General features: G+C 18.9%; 4 protein-coding genes across 4 annotated transcripts; 2 read left to right on the top strand and 2 right to left on the bottom strand.

Moving 5' to 3' along the window:
- Window positions 1-1,375: 1,375 nt before the first annotated feature.
- Window positions 1,376-3,937, bottom strand: MKS88_004724 (uncharacterized protein; the record flags this gene model as incomplete). Its single annotated transcript, XM_067217924.1, has 3 exons — window positions 1,376-2,481; window positions 2,742-3,789; window positions 3,917-3,937. The coding sequence occupies 3 exons, from the start codon at window positions 3,935-3,937 to the stop codon at window positions 1,376-1,378; spliced, it is 2,175 nt and encodes a 724-aa protein (XP_067071107.1).
- Window positions 3,938-9,920: 5,983 nt separating this feature from the next.
- Window positions 9,921-10,889, top strand: MKS88_004723 (uncharacterized protein; the record flags this gene model as incomplete). The annotated part of the gene is made up of 2 exons (XM_067217923.1): window positions 9,921-10,007; window positions 10,134-10,889. The coding sequence occupies 2 exons, from the start codon at window positions 9,921-9,923 to the stop codon at window positions 10,887-10,889; spliced, it is 843 nt and encodes a 280-aa protein (XP_067071106.1).
- Window positions 10,890-12,901: 2,012 nt separating this feature from the next.
- Window positions 12,902-13,867, top strand: MKS88_004722 (uncharacterized protein; the record flags this gene model as incomplete). Its single annotated transcript, XM_067217921.1, has 2 exons — window positions 12,902-12,961; window positions 13,118-13,867. 2 exons carry the CDS (start codon window positions 12,902-12,904, stop codon window positions 13,865-13,867), a joined length of 810 nt encoding a protein of 269 aa, XP_067071105.1.
- Window positions 13,868-19,891: 6,024 nt separating this feature from the next.
- Window positions 19,892-20,959, bottom strand: MKS88_004721 (uncharacterized protein; the record flags this gene model as incomplete). The annotated part of the gene is made up of 2 exons (XM_067217920.1): window positions 19,892-20,725; window positions 20,873-20,959. 2 exons carry the CDS (start codon window positions 20,957-20,959, stop codon window positions 19,892-19,894), a joined length of 921 nt encoding a protein of 306 aa, XP_067071104.1.
- Window positions 20,960-24,022: the final 3,063 nt, after the last annotated feature.

The following is a 24,022-nucleotide window of genomic DNA, read 5'->3' as shown; positions in this document are numbered from 1 at the left end:
ATATGATAGCAGTTAAAAATTGTTACATATATAAAATGGATTTTATATTTTCACAGATAAATCTAGTATTAGTTATTTTTATAAATATTAATATATAGAGAGATGATTTAAAAAATAATAACCATTAATCTTATTAGCTAAGTAGAAAAAAGAAAAATATTATTGCGTAATTACAAAAAATCAAAAAAAAATATAAAGATAAAAGTCAAAATTAACAAATACTTTTTATAATGTAAAAATATATCATATTTACTAAATTTACTATAAAATATTTATATTTTCTTTTATATCCTTCTGGTTTTAGAAAAGCGCTGAAATTCATTTAGTACTGTTTAATTTATACATTTTTATATTTAACTTTTATATCCTTTATTTTATAAAAATATTAATAAATAATAATGTAGATATTAAAGTAAAAAAAAATATAAGAATATTTTTTATTTAATTGTTTACATTTTTTTTAAAAGCGAATATAAATTACAAGTTAATATAAAAAACTATGTATTCAGAATAATTTCATTATTATCATGTTTTAGGCATTTTAATTAGTTCAATGATTTTTTAAATTTATAATTATAAAAGTTATACAATCAAAAATGATACTTGAATATCATAAATATCTATAAATATGTATAAAGTTTTTTCATTTAAGTTACACTATTTGTTGTATAAAAAAATTGAATTCTTTATAAAGGGACAGTACATTTAAATATGATTTTTTCTTTGTGAGAATATATATATAATTAAAAAAATATGTGTTTTAACGTATTTCTGTTTTTTTTATTAAATTTTTTTTTATATTAATTAAATCCTTAAACGATTAATTGATAGGAATTTTTTGAAAGATACAAATAAGCATCATTCTAAATATGGAAATAACCATATATATAGAAATAATGAAATAACATAGAATTCTAAAATTATAAGTAATTCTGATATATAAATTAAAAAAAAGTATTGCAATATTAATGTTTTTGCTTTTTTTTATTTTTTGATATATTAATTTTTTCCTACAAGTTTAGTATTTTTTGAATACATCACAATAATTTTTTTGTTTTTTATATATGTATATATATCTTGCTACTTATATTGAATCAAGTATTAATATAAAGTTCTGTTTAATACTCTTAAAGAAATAAAAAATAGTATATATAATTGAAATATATTTTATACATATTCAATTCAATTTTCATATTTTATTTTTCTTTTCTTACTTTTATTATATATTTTTTCAAATTATTCTTTTCATTGCTTCCGTAGTACTTCATAAAATTTATGAAATAAGATTCATATAGGCTACATGCTTACGTAGAATTATTATACTTATATATTAAGAATGTATATTATAAATTTTTAAAATGTATTTTTACATAATTCAGTAGTATTTGTCTGCAGTATTCTCCTTTTCCATAGAATTTTTATTTGTATTATCTTCTATTATCCAATTTTCTATTTCTTTCCTAAAGCTATCGTTTGTTGTATAATCAGGATTTTCCATATTTCCCAAAAAATTTCGGTTAAAGTCACTTAAGTTTTCTATAAATTCTTTTTTACTATCTAAATTTTCTTTTTCCTTAAATTCAATTATGTAATTATCCAAATGTGATTCATTATTTTCAATGTCCTGCTCTTTTTTGCATTCTTCTAATACTGACATAAGAACGAGGATACACAGTTTTGTTAATAATTTTTTTTTTATATATTTATATAATTCTTGGCAGTCTTCTTTGTTCGATAATTCTCCTATATTAATTAATAGCAAAGAATCTTTAATTTTTTCATTATCATGTTCATCTCGTATAATCTGGAGTTCATCAGTCAAATAGTTAAATAAGTGCTGTTTAATATATTGCTTAATAATTATACAATTTTCCAATATCCACTGTCTCCATATATCTTTTTCTCTTTGTGAAAATGAAATATTTTGAATTTCATCAGGATCATTTTTTAATTCTTCTCTTTTTTTTAAGTTATCTAGTTCTCTTTTCCAATCATTTTTTAAATTATTAAACCAATGTTCCTTTTTCAATTTGTCAGCAAGATTTTGATGTTTTTCTATCCATTTATTCCATAATATTTTTTGTTTTTCTTTTTGATTAATACTTTTTGTATTTCCCATTATGAGTTCGTCATTAGCCAAATAAGGGTATGTATTGTGTTCCCCTTTTGTTAACAATTCTAAGCATATTTCTAAAAATTCTCCTTTTATGTACTCGCATTCTTCATTTCTGTATTCTTCGAGTATTTGCATATGTACTTCTATGATAGTTTTGTATCTATGTTTGTTTTGCTTTGATGCGTTTATATTATTATTCTTGTTATGTTGAAGTATTTTTATTTTTTTTGTGATCTCTTCATCATTATATAATGGATATTCCATCTTATCATGTTTTACAAATTCGTTTTTTGCGCAAGAATATGAAGATGTTAGTATTTTCAGAAATTTCGCTTGTCTTCTTGTTCTTTTTTTTTTAGATCTTCCTATTAAATTGTACTAGAATAAAGTAAAAAGAAAATTATAAGAAAATTTATTACAGTAATAGTCTGTTTTTAATATTTTTAAACTTCTACATTTAGTTTACTTTAGTAAACAGGGAAAATACAATAATTATTACAAGACTTGTTAAAATTGTTGATATTTTTATAACATATTGATTTTTTACTTGACCTGTAATTGTAATTTAAATGTATATTTAATGTATTTACTTTAAAAATAGAAAATCAATTAGTATGAGAGTTACGTGGAATTTTAGATGGTATAATAACAATAGGAAATTGTGTATCATTATTTGTTTTACCAGATGAAGGAGATACAATTTGAAAATCTTGGGTTTCTCGCGAGATATCAGATTTTGTAGATACTACAGATTCAGGAGAACATTCTGAATCTGAAGGAACTAAACATTTAGAGTCTTGTAATACTTCAACTTGCGTAAATTGTGCACCATTATAACCAAATTCATTTTCCTTTGGTGTATATTCAGGTGTTAATGTTGTTTGAGGTTGAATGTGAGGTTCATTTTGCGATATTTTTTCGGGATTAGTTTGCAGTTGAGATTGAATTTGAGAATTAGGTTGAGTTTCAGTTTCTTGTATAGCTTTTTTGCTTTGAACTTGACTTGTAAATTCACTATTATGTGTATTTTCACCTAGTAGTGAATCTTTACTTTCTTTTTTAGATGGACTTTTTTCAGATGTTACTAAATGAAAGGATCTGCATACAGACTGTTTATTAAAAGTGTTAGGATCCATTATATTGCATATATTTCTTTTACCTTGTTGTTTTTCGTTTATTTTGTAACACGATTCAATAGGTTTTTTTTTTGTCCTAAAATACATATCTCTATTTTCAATCCATATATTATATTCGTTGCATTTCTGTGAATAAGTGCTATCATAACTAGTTTTTTGATTTAACTGTTTTAAATCATTTAGGTAACTATTTCTTTTTTTACAAAAATCATCTATGTCATATTTTAATTCTAAAATCTCTAAATGTTTTTTATCCATAATCAAAGGACATCCTCCTAGTTCATCTAACTTTTTATAATCAGGACTTAACCATTCGTATAGTACATTTTTCCATAATTCTTTTTGTGTTATATAATAAGGAGGTGGAGTACTATGGTCTATGAGATATTTAGCCAAATATAGACAATTATTCCTTAGTGCTTCTTTATCGTTCTTAGAACTAATGTCCTTAATATAGTCCTTAATATGAAGTACAACTTTTATAAAAAGTGGTTCCCATTGGTACCTGAAATAAGTGTAGCCATAGACCCTAGAATACTAAATTCAAGGGATTTATTAAGAATTATTTAACAACATATATTCATTTTTGTTTTCTTATCACTTATATTATGGTAACGACAATTTACAAGTAAATTTTTATATATTAAAAAACAATGAATATTACCGTAGGTAAACATTTTTCCATTGTGAATATATATTAATGCCTTATTGAATTGTAAATAAAAATATGAAAGAAAAATAAAAATATGAAAGCAAAATAAAAATATGAAAGCAAAATAAAAATATATATGTTTTTATTTATTAGCATGAAAATTTTAAATTAATATACATCAATAAAAAGAAATTATAAAATTACCATTTATTTAAGAATTTATATTTGAATTATAAAATGGTTGAATATATTCATATTTTATTTGTTTGTTATGCTCTATTACATTAAATAAATATAATATAACGTCCGATATATATTAATAATATTTGAACGTTATATTACAGTTAGATATATATCTGCATATAAAATTTATATTCTCCTTATAATGTAAAATGCAAATAACTAACAGTAAAAAATTACATATATGTAACATTAATGAGTAATATAAAATTTACGATGTACAATTATTGTTAATGCGTATTTAGTATCCTTTATTTTGGTTTTTTAATACAGGATATATAAATATTATTGTATGCATTAAGGTAAATAACACTTTTTATTCTTTTTTTAATAAAAAAAATAATCTATATACCTAATCATTAATTTTACTAATAGTATGCTTTTTTTTTATTGCGTTATTTTTCTTTTTATTTTTCACATTAACCATTATAGTGATATAATAATTTTGTTAATACCTTTTTATATTTATGTTATCATGTAGAAAGACAATAATTAATAATAAATAAATTGTATTAAATATTTTATAAGATACATTAAAGTACAATCAACTAAAAGGTTTCCATAATACTTAATATTATATATATATATATATATATTACCTGAAAATTAATTATTTATAATATATGTTTTGCCATTTCATAATATTAAAATAGTATAATTTAATATACATATATATGTTCTCATTTTACTTCTATTACAACACTGGGATATAGATGATTTATTATGGATAATTTTTTAACTAATAGAATATAAATTTAGGCAAATTAATGAAAATAAGTTTGACAACTTGTTTTAAATATTAAAAATTATTAGATATACTTATGACAAAAAAATTATAGTATATACTTAAAAAATAATAAAAATTAAAATCTTATGCTAAAAAACAGTAATATTATAATTACATGAAAATAGAATAATATATTACATTAAATAATAAAAAGGTATTGAAGTATAATAATTATATTTCGATAATTATTAATACGTATGTTAGAATAAATAGATTAAAAATTTTTAATTAATATTTTGGTTTCTACTGAATTTGAAAACTGAATGCAAATATTATTTTATCACAGCAGTTAAATATTTATTTAATATGCAAAATAAAATAGCTTATGTATTATTCTATAATTCTTTTTGTGATTTAAGTATTTAAATAGAATTACAAGACAATTCAAAATTATTTGTTACAATATATGTTGTTGTGTTATAATGTATATATATTATTTCTAATTTTAATTCATTAGTAGGAAATATTTTATGAAGATGTAGAATGGTTAGAAAATTAAAAAAATATATATATTAAATGATAATAATATTTTGTAATTAGTTCAAATAATTGTTTAATTTATTAGAGTTATGTTTAATAAATCAAAATTTATATAAAAAATTAATTTTGTTTATATATATTTAATTTTTAATTTTGGATTTATACAAATTTTTTATTTTATGCATACTTTTTTTTTTAATTCTTTCAATATGATCGCATTATGCTTAAATCTATTTTAATTAATAACAATATACGTTGAAATGTTTTAAATATAATTTTTAAATTTTTAAAATATTATATGTTCATATTTTGTATTTGAATAAATTATATATATATAAAACATAGTACATATTTAACATGTAATAGTGGAAAATTATGTAGAAAAAAAAAAGGAAATATAATTTTCTCAAATACCTGAAAGCATATAGGAAGAATAGATTGGTAATTGTTTTAAAATATACATATATAATATTTTTTTCCCTTTTACTCTTTTATAAATTTAGAAACAAATTTTTTTTTTGTTGATGTATTTTTTATTATTGTGTTTTATTAAATAATCAAAATTATTGTATGTTTCTGAAGTTTATTCATGACATATAATTTAAAATAATAAAAAATTAACAAATATTCATAAAAATTATTGAATATTTCTTTTTATTACTATGATTATTTTATTTATATAATTAAAAAATAATAATTATTTTTGAAATAGATATTTTGAATATATAATCTTTTTAAATCAAAAACGCTTATTAAATTGAAATATATATACACTTAGCAAAACATATTGATGAATATAGAAATAAATGTAGTACTTTATAAAATACTTTATTGACTTTAAATAATATATTAGAACTTTTTTTTTTTTTTAATTTATATGAGTATATTATGCAGTCACTAGAATATAAATTATTATAAAAATTGTATGCGAATTTAAAATTATATTTTATATTATTTTATAGTATATTTTATAACTGTCCGTGTATTTTAATAATGAAAATAGTTTTAAACTGCAATATAAATGAAAACTATAATATAAAAATTTATATTATGGTATAAATAATGTAATATATTGTATATTCTTTTATTTATATATATATAGATTTACAATGTACAATACATGGAATTTCTTTTTTATGTACTTCTAATAATAACGAAATAAACTAGATTTATTCACATCATCACAGTATATAATATTATTATTTGATTTTAATTAATATTGTTTAAAACTAATGAGTAACACATTTTTGTTTATATGTATTTTGTTTAATTTAGAATGCTGAGGTTATAGAATTGACATTTCAAATATTATGTTCCATAATTTAATGCGTTCTAATTATTTATTTGTGAGAGGATATATGTTGTTATTTATGTTTAATTATATTTTGAAGGATAAGTTATTCATGATATTACGAATTTTTATTTACCTTATTGATAATTCTGTTTATACATTTAATCTATTGTATACGTTACCATTATTTAATCATTAATTTATCTTTTTTCTTAGATATCCGTTTATGAATATTATATATATTTACTGTTTATAAGAAATTCTGTTTATTCTAATAGCATTCATTATGTGTCTTAACATGGAAAACAGAAATCCAATTAAAATTATTGCTTTTTTATATTTCATAACTATATGAATTATAAAATTGGATAATATATTTGTATCTTAATTTGATAATTTTTTCCACCTTGTTAAATTTGTAATTACGTAGTTTTTATTGTTCTTCTAGTTTTACTCTCACTTGTATACTTTTACTTTTCTAATATTATTATTAAAGAAAAATATTATTATCTTTTTTGTTTGTATTTTTAACATTACGCTACAATTATATTATTCTAGAGCTTCTTTTATATTCACATAAACTATCATTATAGAGCATTGTGACAAAAGAATTTTTTACAGTACTATACTTTATATAAAACATATAGTCACCTGAATAAAGTGATCATTTTTTGAACCAGGATTTTTTGATTGATGACTGTATTCCTATGTATGTACTAAAATACGTATAATTTTTTTTTTTTTGTTAATACCCTGAAAAAGTTCAAATAGTATGTAATATTATTAAAAAATATTAATTGTAAATACAATATTACGACAGTAATATATTAGATGATGTGTAGTATAGTATGCACATTTTTGAGTAGAGTAATTTATAGTTTTAGACAAAAAATCTATGGAAATTATTACAATAAACGCTAATATAATGTTCGGAAGCAATGATATACATTTATATGCAGTAAAAACATAAGGTTCTATTGGTGAAGTTAGACCTATGTATTAGTAATTTATTGAAGCTGACTATCATTGAGATTCATTAATTTTATGAGGTTTATTAATATATTTTATGTTATTAACAATTTTATACTTAGCTATAATATACTTACTAAGACCGTGTTAATTTTTAAGCTTTTACGATTTCTTATAAAAACTATTTGTATTTTGTATAGCACATATACTCATATGATAATATATATTAAGTCAATTTTTTTAGAATAGATAAAAGTACAATATTTATTAACTGAAATGTGTAAATTTAGGTAAAATAGAAAGAAAGTAAATTTTATTAAATATGTAAAAATTAGGAAAGTTTCAAACAATATATCTTTATAACAAAAAAGAAGGAATATATCTATTTAAGGTAATAACACTAGAAACCATATAAATATTACAATAAATTTGATAAAAAATGAAAACCTAAATGAATACATAATTTTTTATAAATTTTGAAATATATAATTATTATAAATATGAAAAAATATTTTGCAAGTTGTAATTTAATATTATATTATATTTATCTTCTCTTATATGTATCTATTAAATATTAATAATATTATATGTTAAATATAAAAAAGACATAATAAAAAGAACGTGTAAACTTTACTCATACGAATATATACACAGTAGGCGTAATATATATGTACTTACTAAGAAAATAATGAAATATTTTCCAGTAAATTAAAGAACTTGTGTATAAATTCTTAGTTTAGATAACATAAATAATTTATACGAATACAGATTTATTCTTTAAAAAAAAAAAATGAAAAAAAACATAGGAACAACAAATATTCCTAAAACCGAAAGGATTTATTTATAGTAAATATTTAGAAGAACTTTATTTTATAGTACAATTAGCATTTATATTTTATTTCACAATATATATACATAGAATATTATTAAAATTTTTAATGGTTTAAAGAGCATTATATGAGGAAACGTAGGCTAATATAAAAAATGGGAGATGTTCATATTTTGTGATAACATAGAACAAAATAAACAAGGATTTTTATAAATGTTATAACCGAATGTTTATGTACGTTTAGACAATAAAAGTATCATAATGTTAATTTTAATAAAAAAAATTTTATTTATATATATATATCAATTTATATTCATGTTCTTGTAAAATATTTATCTGGCATTATATAATTTTAAACGATTATATAGAAAATAATAGATTCCTTCTAACATTATAAATATAAAAATTACTAAATCATGTGTAATAGATATATGTATTGTTATGATTTCTAATTAGTTATGTACATAGTATATTCTATATATCATTTGTATATATATTTCTTCTGACATATTTTTAAATTAATGAAATTTTTTACTATATTTCTATACAACCATTACCTTCAAAAACTTTTTTGTTTTTCGCAATGTCAATATTTTTTTCTAAATATATATAATTAATAAAAAAATATTTTTTTAATTTAGCGTATGAATACAAATATTTTTCATTTAAATTAAAGGTGTAAATTATTCTTAAATGAAAAATATAATTTTTTCAAACTATAATACAAAATTAAAACATAGCTTTCAATTTAAATTTAATATATATATTTTACTCAAAAAAAATGCATTAAGTTAGGAATTCGATTTCTTAAAAATATATTTTACACTATAAAAGCAAGCATGTGTTATAATTGGCAAAACTTGAAAATTTTCACAAAATATATATTTTTTTAATTTATTAATAATTTTCTTTATTTTTGCAAATTCTAACATCTTTTTTATTAATAAAAAAAAACATATATGAAATAAAATATTTATAAATTTAGAATAATTATTAAGAAAACGTAAAAGTAGTAATTATACTTGAAATACCTAGAACAAGCACATATATCTATATTTTATACATTGTATATTGTAAATAAATTAAAACTCTACAAGCAATGAAAAAACATAAAAACAAATTTGTTTAATTATTCCAATATGTAATTAAACTATAAGTTGTGAACACATATGAACGAACTGGAATTGCGTAATTTTACTTAAAGTTAATTTTTTATAAATAATGTTAATTATGAATATTTATAGAATTATTTTTTTAAGTATTTTTTTTTTTATCTATGTAGTAAAATATGCTATATATGTAAATTTTTTAAGAAATAATATTAGAAAAAATAAAAGAGTTTTTTATGTATTGTTGAAAGTATATAACTTAATGTTAATTTTTTCTTTATTTATATATTACAGTATTAGATATCTATAGCATGGAACAAAGTATTAAATTTATATTTTGTGTAAAAATTTCTATAGTTATATTTTTAAATGTTTTATGTCATTTTTATAGTGACATGGTATGATAAAACTTTTTGAAAGCATTTGTATTATTCGTATTTTTATTGTTTATTTTTATTAATATATTTTCTTCAAATGCGAATATTTATTTATTTATATAAAAAATCTTTTTTTTTCTTTTTCAGAGAAGGTTTGGTAAATTTTTGGATGAAAAATCTGAGTTTGGAAGAAAATTAGATACACGAATTTATCGATTATTAGGAATTTATATAGAGGATATTCATCCATATGTTGGAGACTTAGAATTAAAGATACCATGTAATACAAAAAAAAAGAACGAAAAATTACTTAAAACTGATAATGAAAAGTGGGACAAAGAAAAAAAAGAAAAATTATATAGAAGCTTATTATATAAGGAACAATTGATTAAGAAACTTATGAAAAATAAATGTACCATGCTTCATGGATCATATTCTCATTATGAAAAAAAAGTAATGAATGGACTAAATGATAATGCTTTTTTTGAAAAAATGATGTTAATTAATGATAAGGATTACAACAAATTAAAGCGTAAAAAATACAAATTTGGACTTCGTTTACTTTTATTATTGTTCTTATTGATATTAATATTACCTATATTAGATTTATCACTAGGAAAATTTAAAACTACAGGTAGCTTATTACTTGAATTATGCAAGTTATCAGGGTATGGTTCAACAAATAGTCCACAGAGTGTACCTACTGCGGATGTTTTGCCTGCTTTATGGATAAATACATGTCAAGCGAAAAGTTACATAGGATTTAAGATATTTATTATTTTAATTTATTGTTTACCTATCTTAATAATGGGTATTATACTTATACGGGGAATTTTTTATTATTATAAAAATGTCATAAAACATAAAAAAATTAAGTTCTTGGAAGAGTTCTATGAGTGGTAACATATATGTATATTTGAATAAAGAAGATTTTAATGTTATTTACTACCTAAAATATTCTTAATTATATATTTAATATAAGAATGATCGCTTAGATTTTATATATGAACCTACGTATGCTTAATTATATTGATGAGAAAATGTAAAAAATATATGTTTATATTTTTTTGTGAATTTGAATGTTTGAAAGTCCTTTAATTTTTAATTTAATGTATTCTTTCTTCTGAATTAATTATTACGTCCTAATATATACTTATTTTTCTTTATATATAAATTTCAATGAAAAATATATGCTGTACGTTATAATAAATACATAAGAGAACAATTAATATTATTTTATTGAATTCATTTGTAAATTTATATTTTGACTGTAATATTTTTGCTATATATCTTATATCATTTTCTAGAATAAAATATTTATTTTCTAAGGTTACTAATAAATCGAATTATTAATTTTATATTAACAATTAATGTGACTTGTTTTGTGTATAATGAAAAGAAGTTATATTTATTGTATTGATATATATATATATATTTTAACTATAATTTAAAATTTTAAATTTTATTTTTTTTTCTTTGTTGTTAATTTCTCAATTTATTTCACAAAAAAATAATATTTTTTAAAGAAAAAATAAAATAAAATAAAATAGAATAAAATTTTATTTAGAATTTTATTTAGAATTTTTGCAGTAATTTTCTACTAATATTATAAGTTTATAATTGTCATTGTTTCGTTTACACCACATATGTGAAGGAAATTAATAAAAATATAATATTTTTTGTTATAAGTATTATTAAAAATAAGAATTTACATTTAATTATATCAATTGTTTATTCTATTCTACAAAATTATATATCTGACAAAAGTTTTTTGTAAAATACCAAAAAAGAACTAAAATATTAGTTCTAAAATTGTAGCTGAAAAAATTACTAAATAATGTATGTTGGCAAATCATAAAGTTAAACTTAATTAATTTAGATCTACACATAATAACCCGTATATTAAACTTATATGAAAATTTATATTATTTCGTATATTTTCAATTCTGATAGTTGTATGTAACATTCACATACGTATTATACAGTGCTCCTTTTTTTATTCTTTTTAATATATTAATAGTTTCTCATATATATGTGGGTAAAATATAAAAACATTAGGGGGATTATTTTAAAAAATCTCCATTTAGAAATATTTGTCTAAATAAAATTTAACTAAAAATTAAATTTTTTAAAAAAATGACAAAAATATAAAAAATAAGTCTTTATTCGCTTTTAAAGTAAATATAATTTTTTATAGATTGAATAGTACTTTATAAATTGAACTTTCTAAATATATAGTAAATCATAAATTAAAGTATCTGTTTATGTGACAACTAAAAAATGTGTTATATTTTACAAAACAAAGAATGTTGTACAATTTATTGACTACTTCATTATTTATTACAATTATTTTATAGTTATAATAATTAATATTTTATAAAATAAATAACACGTTTTTTTAAAGTGTAATATCTTAGAAATTAGAATTAATAATGGAAAACATCATTAAAATTAGAAATTACTATCCTAATATATAAAATATAGCAATAGATCTATATTCTATACTTTTTATTCTGTAAATTAAATTATTATTTCTTAATATTAATATATAATATATTTTTATTTTACTTTGAATATTTTCTATAAAAGAAAATTGTGATTAATTGACCATATTAAATAATTATCATATATATATTGAATATTTATGAATGAATTAAAATTATAGTAATTTATTTAGAGTTATTTTTTTATTCATAGGTTAAATATTAAAAGTTTGTTATACATTTTTAAAGGTGTTTTATTTAGTTTTGCGACGTAAAGTGCACTTTATGTATATATATATTATTATATATCTATGAAATAATAATAAACAAAAATTAAAAAAACACATGTAGTACGATTTGTTATTGAATGTATAATATATTTTAATAAATATAATTCTTTTTGATTATACTACAGTTTTGGAAAGCTATATGATGGAACAAAAAATAATGTTCTTATTTATTAAAACTTCACTGTTTATACTTATACCTTGGGTACGTTATATATACAAGGATTTGTTATGATAGTATTATTCAAAGGGATTTGAATTATTTATATTTTATGTGTTCATTTTTATTAATGCTTTTCTTTATGATGAGAATATTTTACAATTTAATTAAGAAATATTTACATTTTTAATTTATTTTTAGAGTTCTTTAAATAAAAACTTGGTTGAAAAATGCAATCTTTGTAGAAAATTAAATTCTAGGAATTATCGACTTTTAGAAAAATATAAACAGCATAAGGATTCAAGTGTAATAGATTTTAGAGCAGAAATGCCAAATAATATAGTGAAAAATAAAAAGTATATATATAATAATATTAGTAATAAAGGAACAAAAAGAAAGCATAAACACTCATGTAAAAGTTCAATAAGTACTGAGGAATACGGTAAAAATGTTAAGACAAATAAATGTGGTAAACCTAAAACAAAAGAATATTTCAATTTTGAAGAAAAAATATTTAAAAAACTTGATTATGAAGATTACGTTAAAAATATCAAGACTATCGAATATAAGGAATATAAAAAACTATCATGTAAAAAACGAAAAGTACGAATTTCCTTACTTTTGTTAGTTATCCTGGTATTAATACTACCCATATTAGATCTTTCATTAGAAAAATTTATAGATGGTGGTTTGTTGGGTTTATTAGAGTTGTTATCGCCAGTTGTAGCTCAAGAAGGTGGTGTTGCGTCTGGGGTAGAGGGTGCTTTGAACACTTTGTTAAGCAAAAGCAGTTGGGGTATGTTAGAGAAAATATCTGCGTCAACTATTTTCTTTTACTGTGTACCTTTCGTTATATTTGTTGTCATATTTATATTTGGAATGATTTATTACTATAGAAAAGTTCTAAAATATGAAAATATTAAGTTCAGAAAAAGATCAAATAAGAAGTAATATGTGGTTCCCTGTAAGTATTAATTTAACATTTATAGTTATATCTTTAGTGTTATACATTCCAACGATAATTATTTTTATATTATAAACACTATACATATTTATTGGTGTTTTTATTGGGAGACAGTAAAAAAGTATGTTCTTAGTTCTTTTGTTAATCTGTATTTTTGACTGTTTATATAATATTCAATTTGTATTGTATGGAATGACCTTATCTTAATTAAATATATAGTCTCCTTATATATATCGGTATATTAAAATAAATTTCATGAATAATATATATATGTAAACTCAAATTAATACGTAATGGAATAAATCATATAATTATATTATGGTGTGTTATTTTCTGCTTAACTACAGTTTTTTACCTGGACTTTGTAAAAAATGATTATTCGTTTAGGTTATTTAAGAAAATTTATTATTATTTTTATGTTAATGGAAAATACGTCTTTTTTTGCATTTGATGTATGGTTATGAAACATTTTTGATGTATTGATACGTATATATTTTTTTTTTCCACAAAAAAAAAATCTTAATATTTATTTTATAAAATTGTGTTATGTGAAATATTTTATAAAAGGTACTAATGGTAAATATCTTTTTCACAGATTTAATTTTTTGCGTAGTTTAAATGTGAAATTATGAATATATCATAAAATAATATACTTTTTAATTATTGATAATTTATAACTGATTACAAAGATGGAGATTCTAAATCATTATAAATAAGTGAATTTTTTAAGCTAATCATTATATGATATTTCCATATAATTATAGTGTTTACTTAATGTTTAATAAATTATTTGAATATTCATTATAATGAAAGTTTATATTTAAATAAACTATATATTTTATTTAATCTTTATATCATTAAAATATTAAATTATTGGACAAAAATTAAGAAAATATTAATACATAATTTGTTTGATTTCTATCTAATTTTTTTGGGATTAAATAATGGAAAGGTCATATTTTATTTCTTAATATAATATGTGCTATTTTTTAGGCGTAGTAATAATAATTATATTACATTTAACGAATTAGCTTAATATTATATAAAATATTAGGGTTATATAATAGTGTAAGATATTTTAGGTTACTTAAACAAATTAATATTAAATTCTCAGTAGATTATTATCATTTATTTTGTATACCATAATTATATTATAATTTTTATTTATATTCAAAGTAGATTAAAAAAGCACAAATATACATATATAATATATATAAATTATAGCAAGAAAGTATATAAATTCATTTTAAGAATCAATGTTAAAAATTAAGTTGAATCAATATTCAGAATTAACAGGAAAATATTTATGTATTACGAAAATACTCTTTGTAATTATACGAATTTTAAAGTAAATATATAAAAATTATGTGAAGTATATCAATGGAATTATAAAAGATATATACATTAATGTTAATTTTATAATAAATTTCGTTTTTTAATATAATAAAACTTTCTTAATAATAAGATTTTAGAATAAATAAAAAATAAAACAATATACCGGTTATATTAATTGTTACATAACACTATAAAAATATATATAATAATATAAAAAAGTATTTAATAAAGAATATTTTTAAAGAGATGCTAATACATACATAAAGGAAATTTGATATTAAATTAATATGTATATACTATTAAATATGCTTCATATATTAAATACATTTTTACTCTTATAATTAACGAAAATACGTTAAATGGAATATTTTAATGTTCTTAGAATAAACACATCTGTAAATTAATTTTTGTTTTTTTTTTAAAAATTACATATAATGAAAAATATGATCAAAAAAATTGAATTCTTTAAAAAAGATAATGTAATTATATTTGAGGATTAACAGATTATTTCAGTCATATTCTAATAATGCACTGTTATGTATATACATAATTAAAATGGTATATAAATATGAATTACTTATATCCTTATTTTACTATTTAAACAAAATTATTATAATAACATAGGAAGTAAATGATAGAAAAAAGGTTATCTTCGTTATAAAATGTAAATGAAAATAAGCATATATTTATTTTAAATATATGTAATTTCAATATAAAAAATATGAATTTTTATAGATACATATCTTTAATATATATTATATTTTTCTTATTTTATTGTAATAATACTAAATTTTATTTTTGAAGATAAATTGATCAAGTTCATAAAAAGGTAATTATGTAAAAAAAAAAAAAAAAAAAAAAAGTAACTTATAAGATTTTTTAAAAAATATTCTTTTTAAATATAATTTGTAAAAATTACATTTTACATATCAGTTTATTTATTACTAAAATGGGTAGTCACTATAATTTCATTGTTTTTAATATTTTTTGTTATTCATTATAGATATACAATTAAGTAAAAATATATGTAATATTATAGTAATATATATAATAATACTTTATATAAGTAAATGTTGTCAAGATGCTTAATTTTATTTTTGATAGAAACAATATATACATATAAATTAAATTGAGAGTTCATTGTGGACATAAAGAAATCATATGAAAATAATATTTTATATATTAATTAACATTGTATATTAATATATCATATATATCCTATTTTGAAAAAGGAAAAAAATATCCTTTTATACTTATAATGCTTTTTTGTTTACTAATATTTTACGAAATATAACAGGAGATTGCGTTATATTCATTATCTTTTTAATATAAAGTGGAAAATCTAGATATTCAATATGTGTAAACTTTCGTTGGTTAAATTCATATAATGTTATTAATTTTATCTTAATATATTTTATGTTTGATTTATTATAAAAATATATAACGATAATAAGAAGAGGGAGAAAATTTTCACTTATTTCTGATTTTTATGGAATATAATAAACTTTATTTTTTCTTCTGTTTTTTACAACTTTAAAGTTATTTTTATTCTAAGATTATATAATTAATCCGAAACAATATTTTCATTTGTTTTTCTGAAATTTTTACTAAAAAATCTTTTATATTATTATATTAATCTCTAAATATATGAGCGAATGTTATATGCATATATAATAAAGTAAAGAAATTTAAATGGTAAAATGATACAGTAATAGCTTTTATAGCTAAAATATACGCATAATAGATACGTAGAAAAGTTTGGACAAATATCCTTTTTGAGTTATACATAATTATAGATAAAAATATTTATAGAATTATTAAATCGTTATTTTATATTATATATATTTCATTATATGTAGGTTTATGTAATATATATATAAATGCTTTTTGTTACTTCTCAGTTATGCCATAATGAATGATAAATAAATGTACTTAGGTCTACTATTAATATATATTTTTCGTTATCTATGAATTTTTATTAAATAAAAAAAAGTATTCTTTTTATTATTATAATAAATAAATTATATTTAATAAATGAACATTAAATCAGTTTATTGGAAAAATACTATATTAGACTGCAAACAATATTTTACTTAAATTTTTACATAAATATTAAATTATTCTTTAAGTAATATATTTTGAGTAGTTAATAAAAGAACAATATAAAAATATCAACTTTCCTAAAATTTTTTTAGTAAAAATAATTTTGACTCGTTTAACTTATTAAAAAAAGTATTATTATAAAATTGATGTCTATTTATTTCGTTGTTAATAGTTAGTAAAAAATTATATACTAGTAAAAACTTTATATTTTAATTTCTTAAATATTATAAGAAGTAATATAAATTTTGATTTGATTTTTACATGAAATATAAAAAACTGTATATGGGAATATTAAATTTTATTATTGTTCATTTAGTCACATTTATTAGAATTTTTTAAGGATGGTTGTAAGTGTATAATTATACATTTAATTTACGTAATAATTTTTATGAACTATATTGTATATTATAATATACATATTATTTAGTATTAATTTCTTAAAATTCTTAATATATTTATATGTTGTTAATTTAATTTTTATTTTTATTTTTTATTTTTGAGAAATTAGAGAAAGGTAAGAAAGATATAATTTTTGCAGTTTTTGAAGAAGATAATGGGATTAGGGTTTCTGCATCATCTGAATTATTAACTCCTATAATGTACCATAAAGATTTATATAATATTGGTTATATGATTCATAAAAATTTAAAAATGAGAAGTATATTACACACATTAGTTAGTGTTAGTGAAGATATTATTACACAGGAATTCTGTGGTTTATTGAATTAATTTTTAAACACCAAAAAAATTGAATACGTATCTGGAAAGCCTAGTTATGAAAGTAACACATAATTAAGGAAAGGAAAGTTTGAGTAATTGTGGCAAAATTTAAAGGAGGACGTAAGTGAAAGTAATTGGTGCAATAGAAATAAAACCACCTAAAATTGTTCTGTTTCACTTGAATTAAAAACTGCTTTGTCTGTGGGTTTTAAACTTGTAGGAACATTTCTTATTACTTGTTTTTTATTGTATAATATATTATGAGTATTACCGTTATAAATTGTAAAAGTTCAGTATAAGATTGCATTTATCTTTTATTAAAATATTATTTTTGTTATATATATATAATATAATTAATTCTTTTTCATTTTATATAATTGTTTAGTTCCTTTGTACCCCGGATCTATAATTGTTTAAATAATAAAAAAAAAGGAATAATATATAACATAGTTCCAGTAGAAACATTTGAATTATTAGAAACTTCTGTATATGGGATTTTATAATCTGAAATTGGAAGAATTAGTATGGGTTATCATTCTGTATAAAATTAGTAATTTACGTATAAAAATAGCTAAGCGGCCTATTTATATTTGTATATAAAGTATGAAAAGTTTAATAAGTGGAAGATTCTATTATACAGTAAAAAGAACTATAAATAGTGTAATGATTATTTAAGTAATGCATAGAAGTACTGTGAGCATTATTTTACGCTTATAACTATAAGTCAATGTTAATTCTATTTAGAATATAATATATTAGAAACATTTCTAATATATTACAGATTATTAAAAAATATATATGATCAATATATGATATTTTATTGAAGAACATATATAATTCCTTAATAAAATATGATTATATAAAAAAAATTTATAACACATTATAAAAATCTTTTTATATATATAATATGTAAAATTTGTACATGACATAACGAAAAAAAAAAAAGAAAAATTTATATAGTTATATTTAACAAAATAAACTATGAAGTTTTTATTGATTTAGAGAGCAAATATTTAAAGTATAAATAAATTAAAAATTGAACCTATGTAAATACTCATATTTAATAATATAATATAAATTTATTTTATTATGTTCGTTACATAATAAAAGTAGACTTAATCTGTTATGTTCTTTTACCGGAACCCTTATACGTGTGAAATTTTTTTTTTTTTATTATTCCACGTGAACAGTGAAACGTATTAAGGAATATGGAAAAAAAAAAAAATTTCTTTAATTAATTCATCTTTATGTAAAATTTTTTTTTTTTAAAATAATTTCTATAATTAATGTGTAATTAATAATATAGAAATGTTTATCCTATGTGTTTACAACGCATAGTGGATGGGGGAAACAAAACAAATTATATAGTATAATTATATATTATTCAAAATTTACAGATTTTGTTTAAATAAAAAATTTATATGAAGTATTAGGAGGAATATATAACAAATAAAAAATTCAATAGAATAAAATGTCTAAAGTTAACCTTGGTAAGTTAACTAAAATAAGGAAAAAACAAATACTTTCCAAATATATGAGGAGAAAATGATACATATATAAAAAGGAATAGTTTTTAAAAGCACATATATTGTAATCATTATATATAATTATTTATATAAAAATTTAGTAAATAAATGATAAAGTATGTTAGGGAAAATATAAAATAATATTAATATTATATGTTTAGATAAATAGTTGGAAAGAAAATTAAAACAATTTATATATTACAGAAATATTAGATAATTATACATACATAAATGTAAATTCAAGCTGTTAAATATTAACAGTTTTAAGGTTATTTAAATTATAATGTATTACCTTTAAAGATTTCTAAAAATAAATTTTTATAATATTTATTTATCCATTAAAGCCTTTTTATGACATTCATATGCTGCACAACGTTTAAGCGTTCTATGGCATTTGAAATATCTTGTCAAAACAAATATCACTGATGCAATAATTGATGCAAATGAGAACAAAACGTATGGTGAAGCATGCGCAATGGGACTAATTAAAATAGATCCCAAAGTGGTGGTCCAAATTGGGGATGTAGCCTTAAGCAAACCCTTATTATAAGGAATTCCCATAATTGTTCCCATTTGTTTATTATTTTTTGACATTGCACTTATTAATGCAGATTCATAGTTTGCATTTTTTTTTCTTAAGTACTTAACTATCTTTGATGAACCTTCTTTTTCTTTTGGTGTATATAGCACAATTTCATTATTTTTTGATGGTACTCTTCCACGTCTTTTATCATAAGAATCATTATATTTTTGTGCATAAATTGGTGTTACTTCATTTCTTTCTTCTTCTATTTCTTCGTCATTATCATAATATTTATATGTTTCATTATGGTGTTTTCTAGAAGTTCCATGATCATTTGAATTATTGGACGTAATTACATAATAAGTATTACCTCTTGAAGTATTAGGCATAATGCCACTGTTTATTTTATTCAATATTTTATTAAAATCTCTCTGAAATGTTTCATCTTGCATGTTTGAATTATATTGTTCTTCAAAATGGTTATCATATGGACCTGCTAAATTCACTAAATTTTGATTGAAATTTTTATAATTTTTTGAAGCTCTTTCATTTCCCTGTAATAATCTGCTAAATCTGACACTTCGATTTTTATTTTTGGGGAAAATTTCCTTACCCAATGATTTATCAAAGACAGTTGACTAAGAATTAAGACAAATATATAAATTTAAAAATAAAAATGATTTATTTTTCAATATATTAAAAAATATATAGTTTGTAATCTGAAGAAATAAAATAACATAAAAACATAGAAATTTTTATGCAAAAAAAAAAAACAATTAACTCACGTCATTAGAGCTCTGAGATGTTAATATTAAAACGGTAATTATAGAAATTTTAATAAAGAAAGAGAATTTATTTGACTTTTCTTTCATTGGTAATATTTTTGTTTTATAAATTTTCTTTAATAATATATTACAAATTATATAATGTATAATTGTTAGGTATATACGATTTTGTATATAATTATCTATTAGTTGTTTTAGCGTAAATTTTGTTCATAGTTTTACATTTTTTTAAAATTTTAAATACTCTTTTTATTCTATATAAATAAAACGAATTAAAACCTAACTATAAATGTATATTGAAAGTGTGAAATTGAAAAAAGCTACATACTATATATATATATATATATATATATATTCTGTTAATTATTTTATATATAAAAATATTTAAAAAGATGCTACTAATATAATTAAAAATAAAAATAAAATTCATGAAATTTTAAATATCAAAAACACAGAATAAGTCTCTATGCAAAAAAGTTGCAACTAAAATAACCTATCTCAAAAAAAAAGAGAAAAAATAATTTGTTCTCATAAAACATAATAACAGAAGAAATTGCAGCTGATTTGGTTAAAATTATGAATTAAATTAAAATAAAAAAAACTTGTAACATAATAAAAATAAATTATATTGAATATATATTTATTATTATAAAACTCAATAATACTAACGTTAAAACGAACGATAATTCTTTTAGAAGTTAAATCTTGTCTCAAGGATATACAAATGGCTATTGATATATTTTGTTCTAACCAAGGTATTGAATAAACAAGTATAAAATATGAAAAAAAAAATTAGAAACTTCATGTGCAAGGAAAGATTAAAAAATAAAGTATACATATAATAAAACTATAAAACAATCAATATTTATTAAGCATTAAATTTAAATTATAAATTTTTTATTTGTTATTATATTTATTTGGTGGTTTATTGCATTTATATTTTTTATAAATAATTTAAAAAAACATTATAACATATCATTGTATTGGGCCAAGCATATACATGTAAATAAAATAGTTCATTTGTTCATAAAATATTATAAGAAAAAATATTAAAACATATAGCAATTGGCGTGTTAAATTATTATATTATGCATCTTTGGTTATTCTGGAAGAAGAAAATGTAAATACTGAATATAAATATAAAAAAAAGATAAAGAAAATAAAGATTGAATAGTAATAATTATAATAAAACTAGGCGCAAAGTTAAAAGCTATACTCATTGATAAAAGGTTAAATTATAATTGGTATTCTTCATAAAATAAAATAAAAAAAATTAATTAAAAAATTAAAAATGTATATTTATGATAAAATTAATTACAATAACTGTGTTGTTATACAAGAAGCATAATTTTTTTTTTTAAAGAATTCCAAATTTCTGTTTTTTTTATTATTACTAACGTAATATCATAATATATTAAACATAAACGTTTCTGACATATTATATAATGGAAATACTGTAGTAAAAAATGATAGAAAAGTTTACGTTAGGGTTCTATTACTACATAGTGCCATATATATATATTGTGTTTTTTTTGTTATTGCTGTGCTATATTTTTTCTAATGGAATAATGCAGAAGGCTAAATAACATAAGCTGCTATACGCAATAAGCAAAATATTCTAATAAATTTTTTTTTTTTAAATTATATATATATAAATAAAATATTATATTTTCATAAGGTTATTTGTATTTTTTTTCTTTTTTATTGCTTTAACCAAGTAGCTTTTGAAAGAGGAAACATCTTTTCTAGTTTTGTTATTGCTTCCACATTGAAATGTTAGTACTTAAATAATCCACACACAAATATATATTATACATTTTGAAAGAGAAAATTTATTAAGAAATGTATATTTTTATTTCATTTCCCCGGCTAAATATGACAATAACAGTTTAATATTCTTAATATATTACAAATAACAATTAGAATTCCCTCTTTGGAATTGTTACACTGAAATTTGATAATTTTATGTTATTCCTTTTTTTCTTTTCATTATTTCACTTCAATTTTTTTTTTTTGCAACAATTACATTCCTATAATAAAAAGAAAAATGTTTAATTAAATATTTTATTTTTCATTAGCAAACAGTGCATACATGAAGTTTTTAATATAAAAATTCTTCTTAAGATTTTTTTTTTTATAATAAATATATAAATTTGAAAAAATCACTTATTTAAAATGTGATGACTTTCTGAAAAAATATATAAAAATATATTTTTAATGAGACATTCCTTCTTTTTGTTAGTATAGCATCGTTGCTTATTATCCATTAATTATAAAAGGCAGCAATTTTAACAAAGGATTATTTTTATTCTATCTATATAAAAGTTATTTAATGAGTATAATTTATAATATTTCAGCTCTTTTATTTCAAAAATAATAGTGCATAGTTTTATAATATTAATTTAAGATTTAATAAGTACATAATATATATTGTAATAGAAAAAAAAAAAATTATTTTTTAATTATAAAAATGTTCCAAATTTTTATGTTAAATAAATATTATGTTTTTTCGTTTAAATTTGATTTTAATTTCATGTGTATAAATTTTAATATCGACTGCTTCTTTTAGGAGATAAAGAAAAAAATATGAAAAAAAGTATTGTTAATTTTTTAAAAACATATTTAGGGAATTAATAAAAAAAATATATGAAATTACAATTGTTAATAAATAATTGGTAAAATAATTGTAGTTAAGGTTATGAATAATACTGTTTACTATTTGTGGAATTTAAAAGAATATTAAAAATTAAATGTTTTATTATATTGTTATTACTTTCATTTTTAAATAAAAAATTTGAAGTATATTTATTACATATATATGTAGCATATAGTCAAACGCTTTTTTAATTAATAGTGTTTGTCCAACTCTTATTCGTATTTCTTGAAAAAACATTATTAATTATATTATTAACCCTTGCAAATTCCCTAATTATTGCTATTTTTATATAGAAAAAAATTATTTCTTTTAAAAAAAAAAAATCTCAAATGTCTGACATTAGCAGTAAAATTAGTAACGAATGTAGGCGTAAAGCATCATATGTTACTGATTGTATCATTATTTTTGAGAAATACAACCATAGAAGGAAAATAAATATATTAAACTTCTTTATTAAAAATGTTCTATTTTTTATTTTAATTGAGATAATGCAT

Source organism: Plasmodium brasilianum, chromosome 13 (assembly GCF_023973825.1).
Source record: "Plasmodium brasilianum strain Bolivian I chromosome 13, whole genome shotgun sequence".
Taxonomy (NCBI): Eukaryota; Apicomplexa; class Aconoidasida; order Haemosporida; family Plasmodiidae; genus Plasmodium; species Plasmodium brasilianum.
This window is presented reverse-complemented; position numbering and strand designations above follow the sequence as displayed.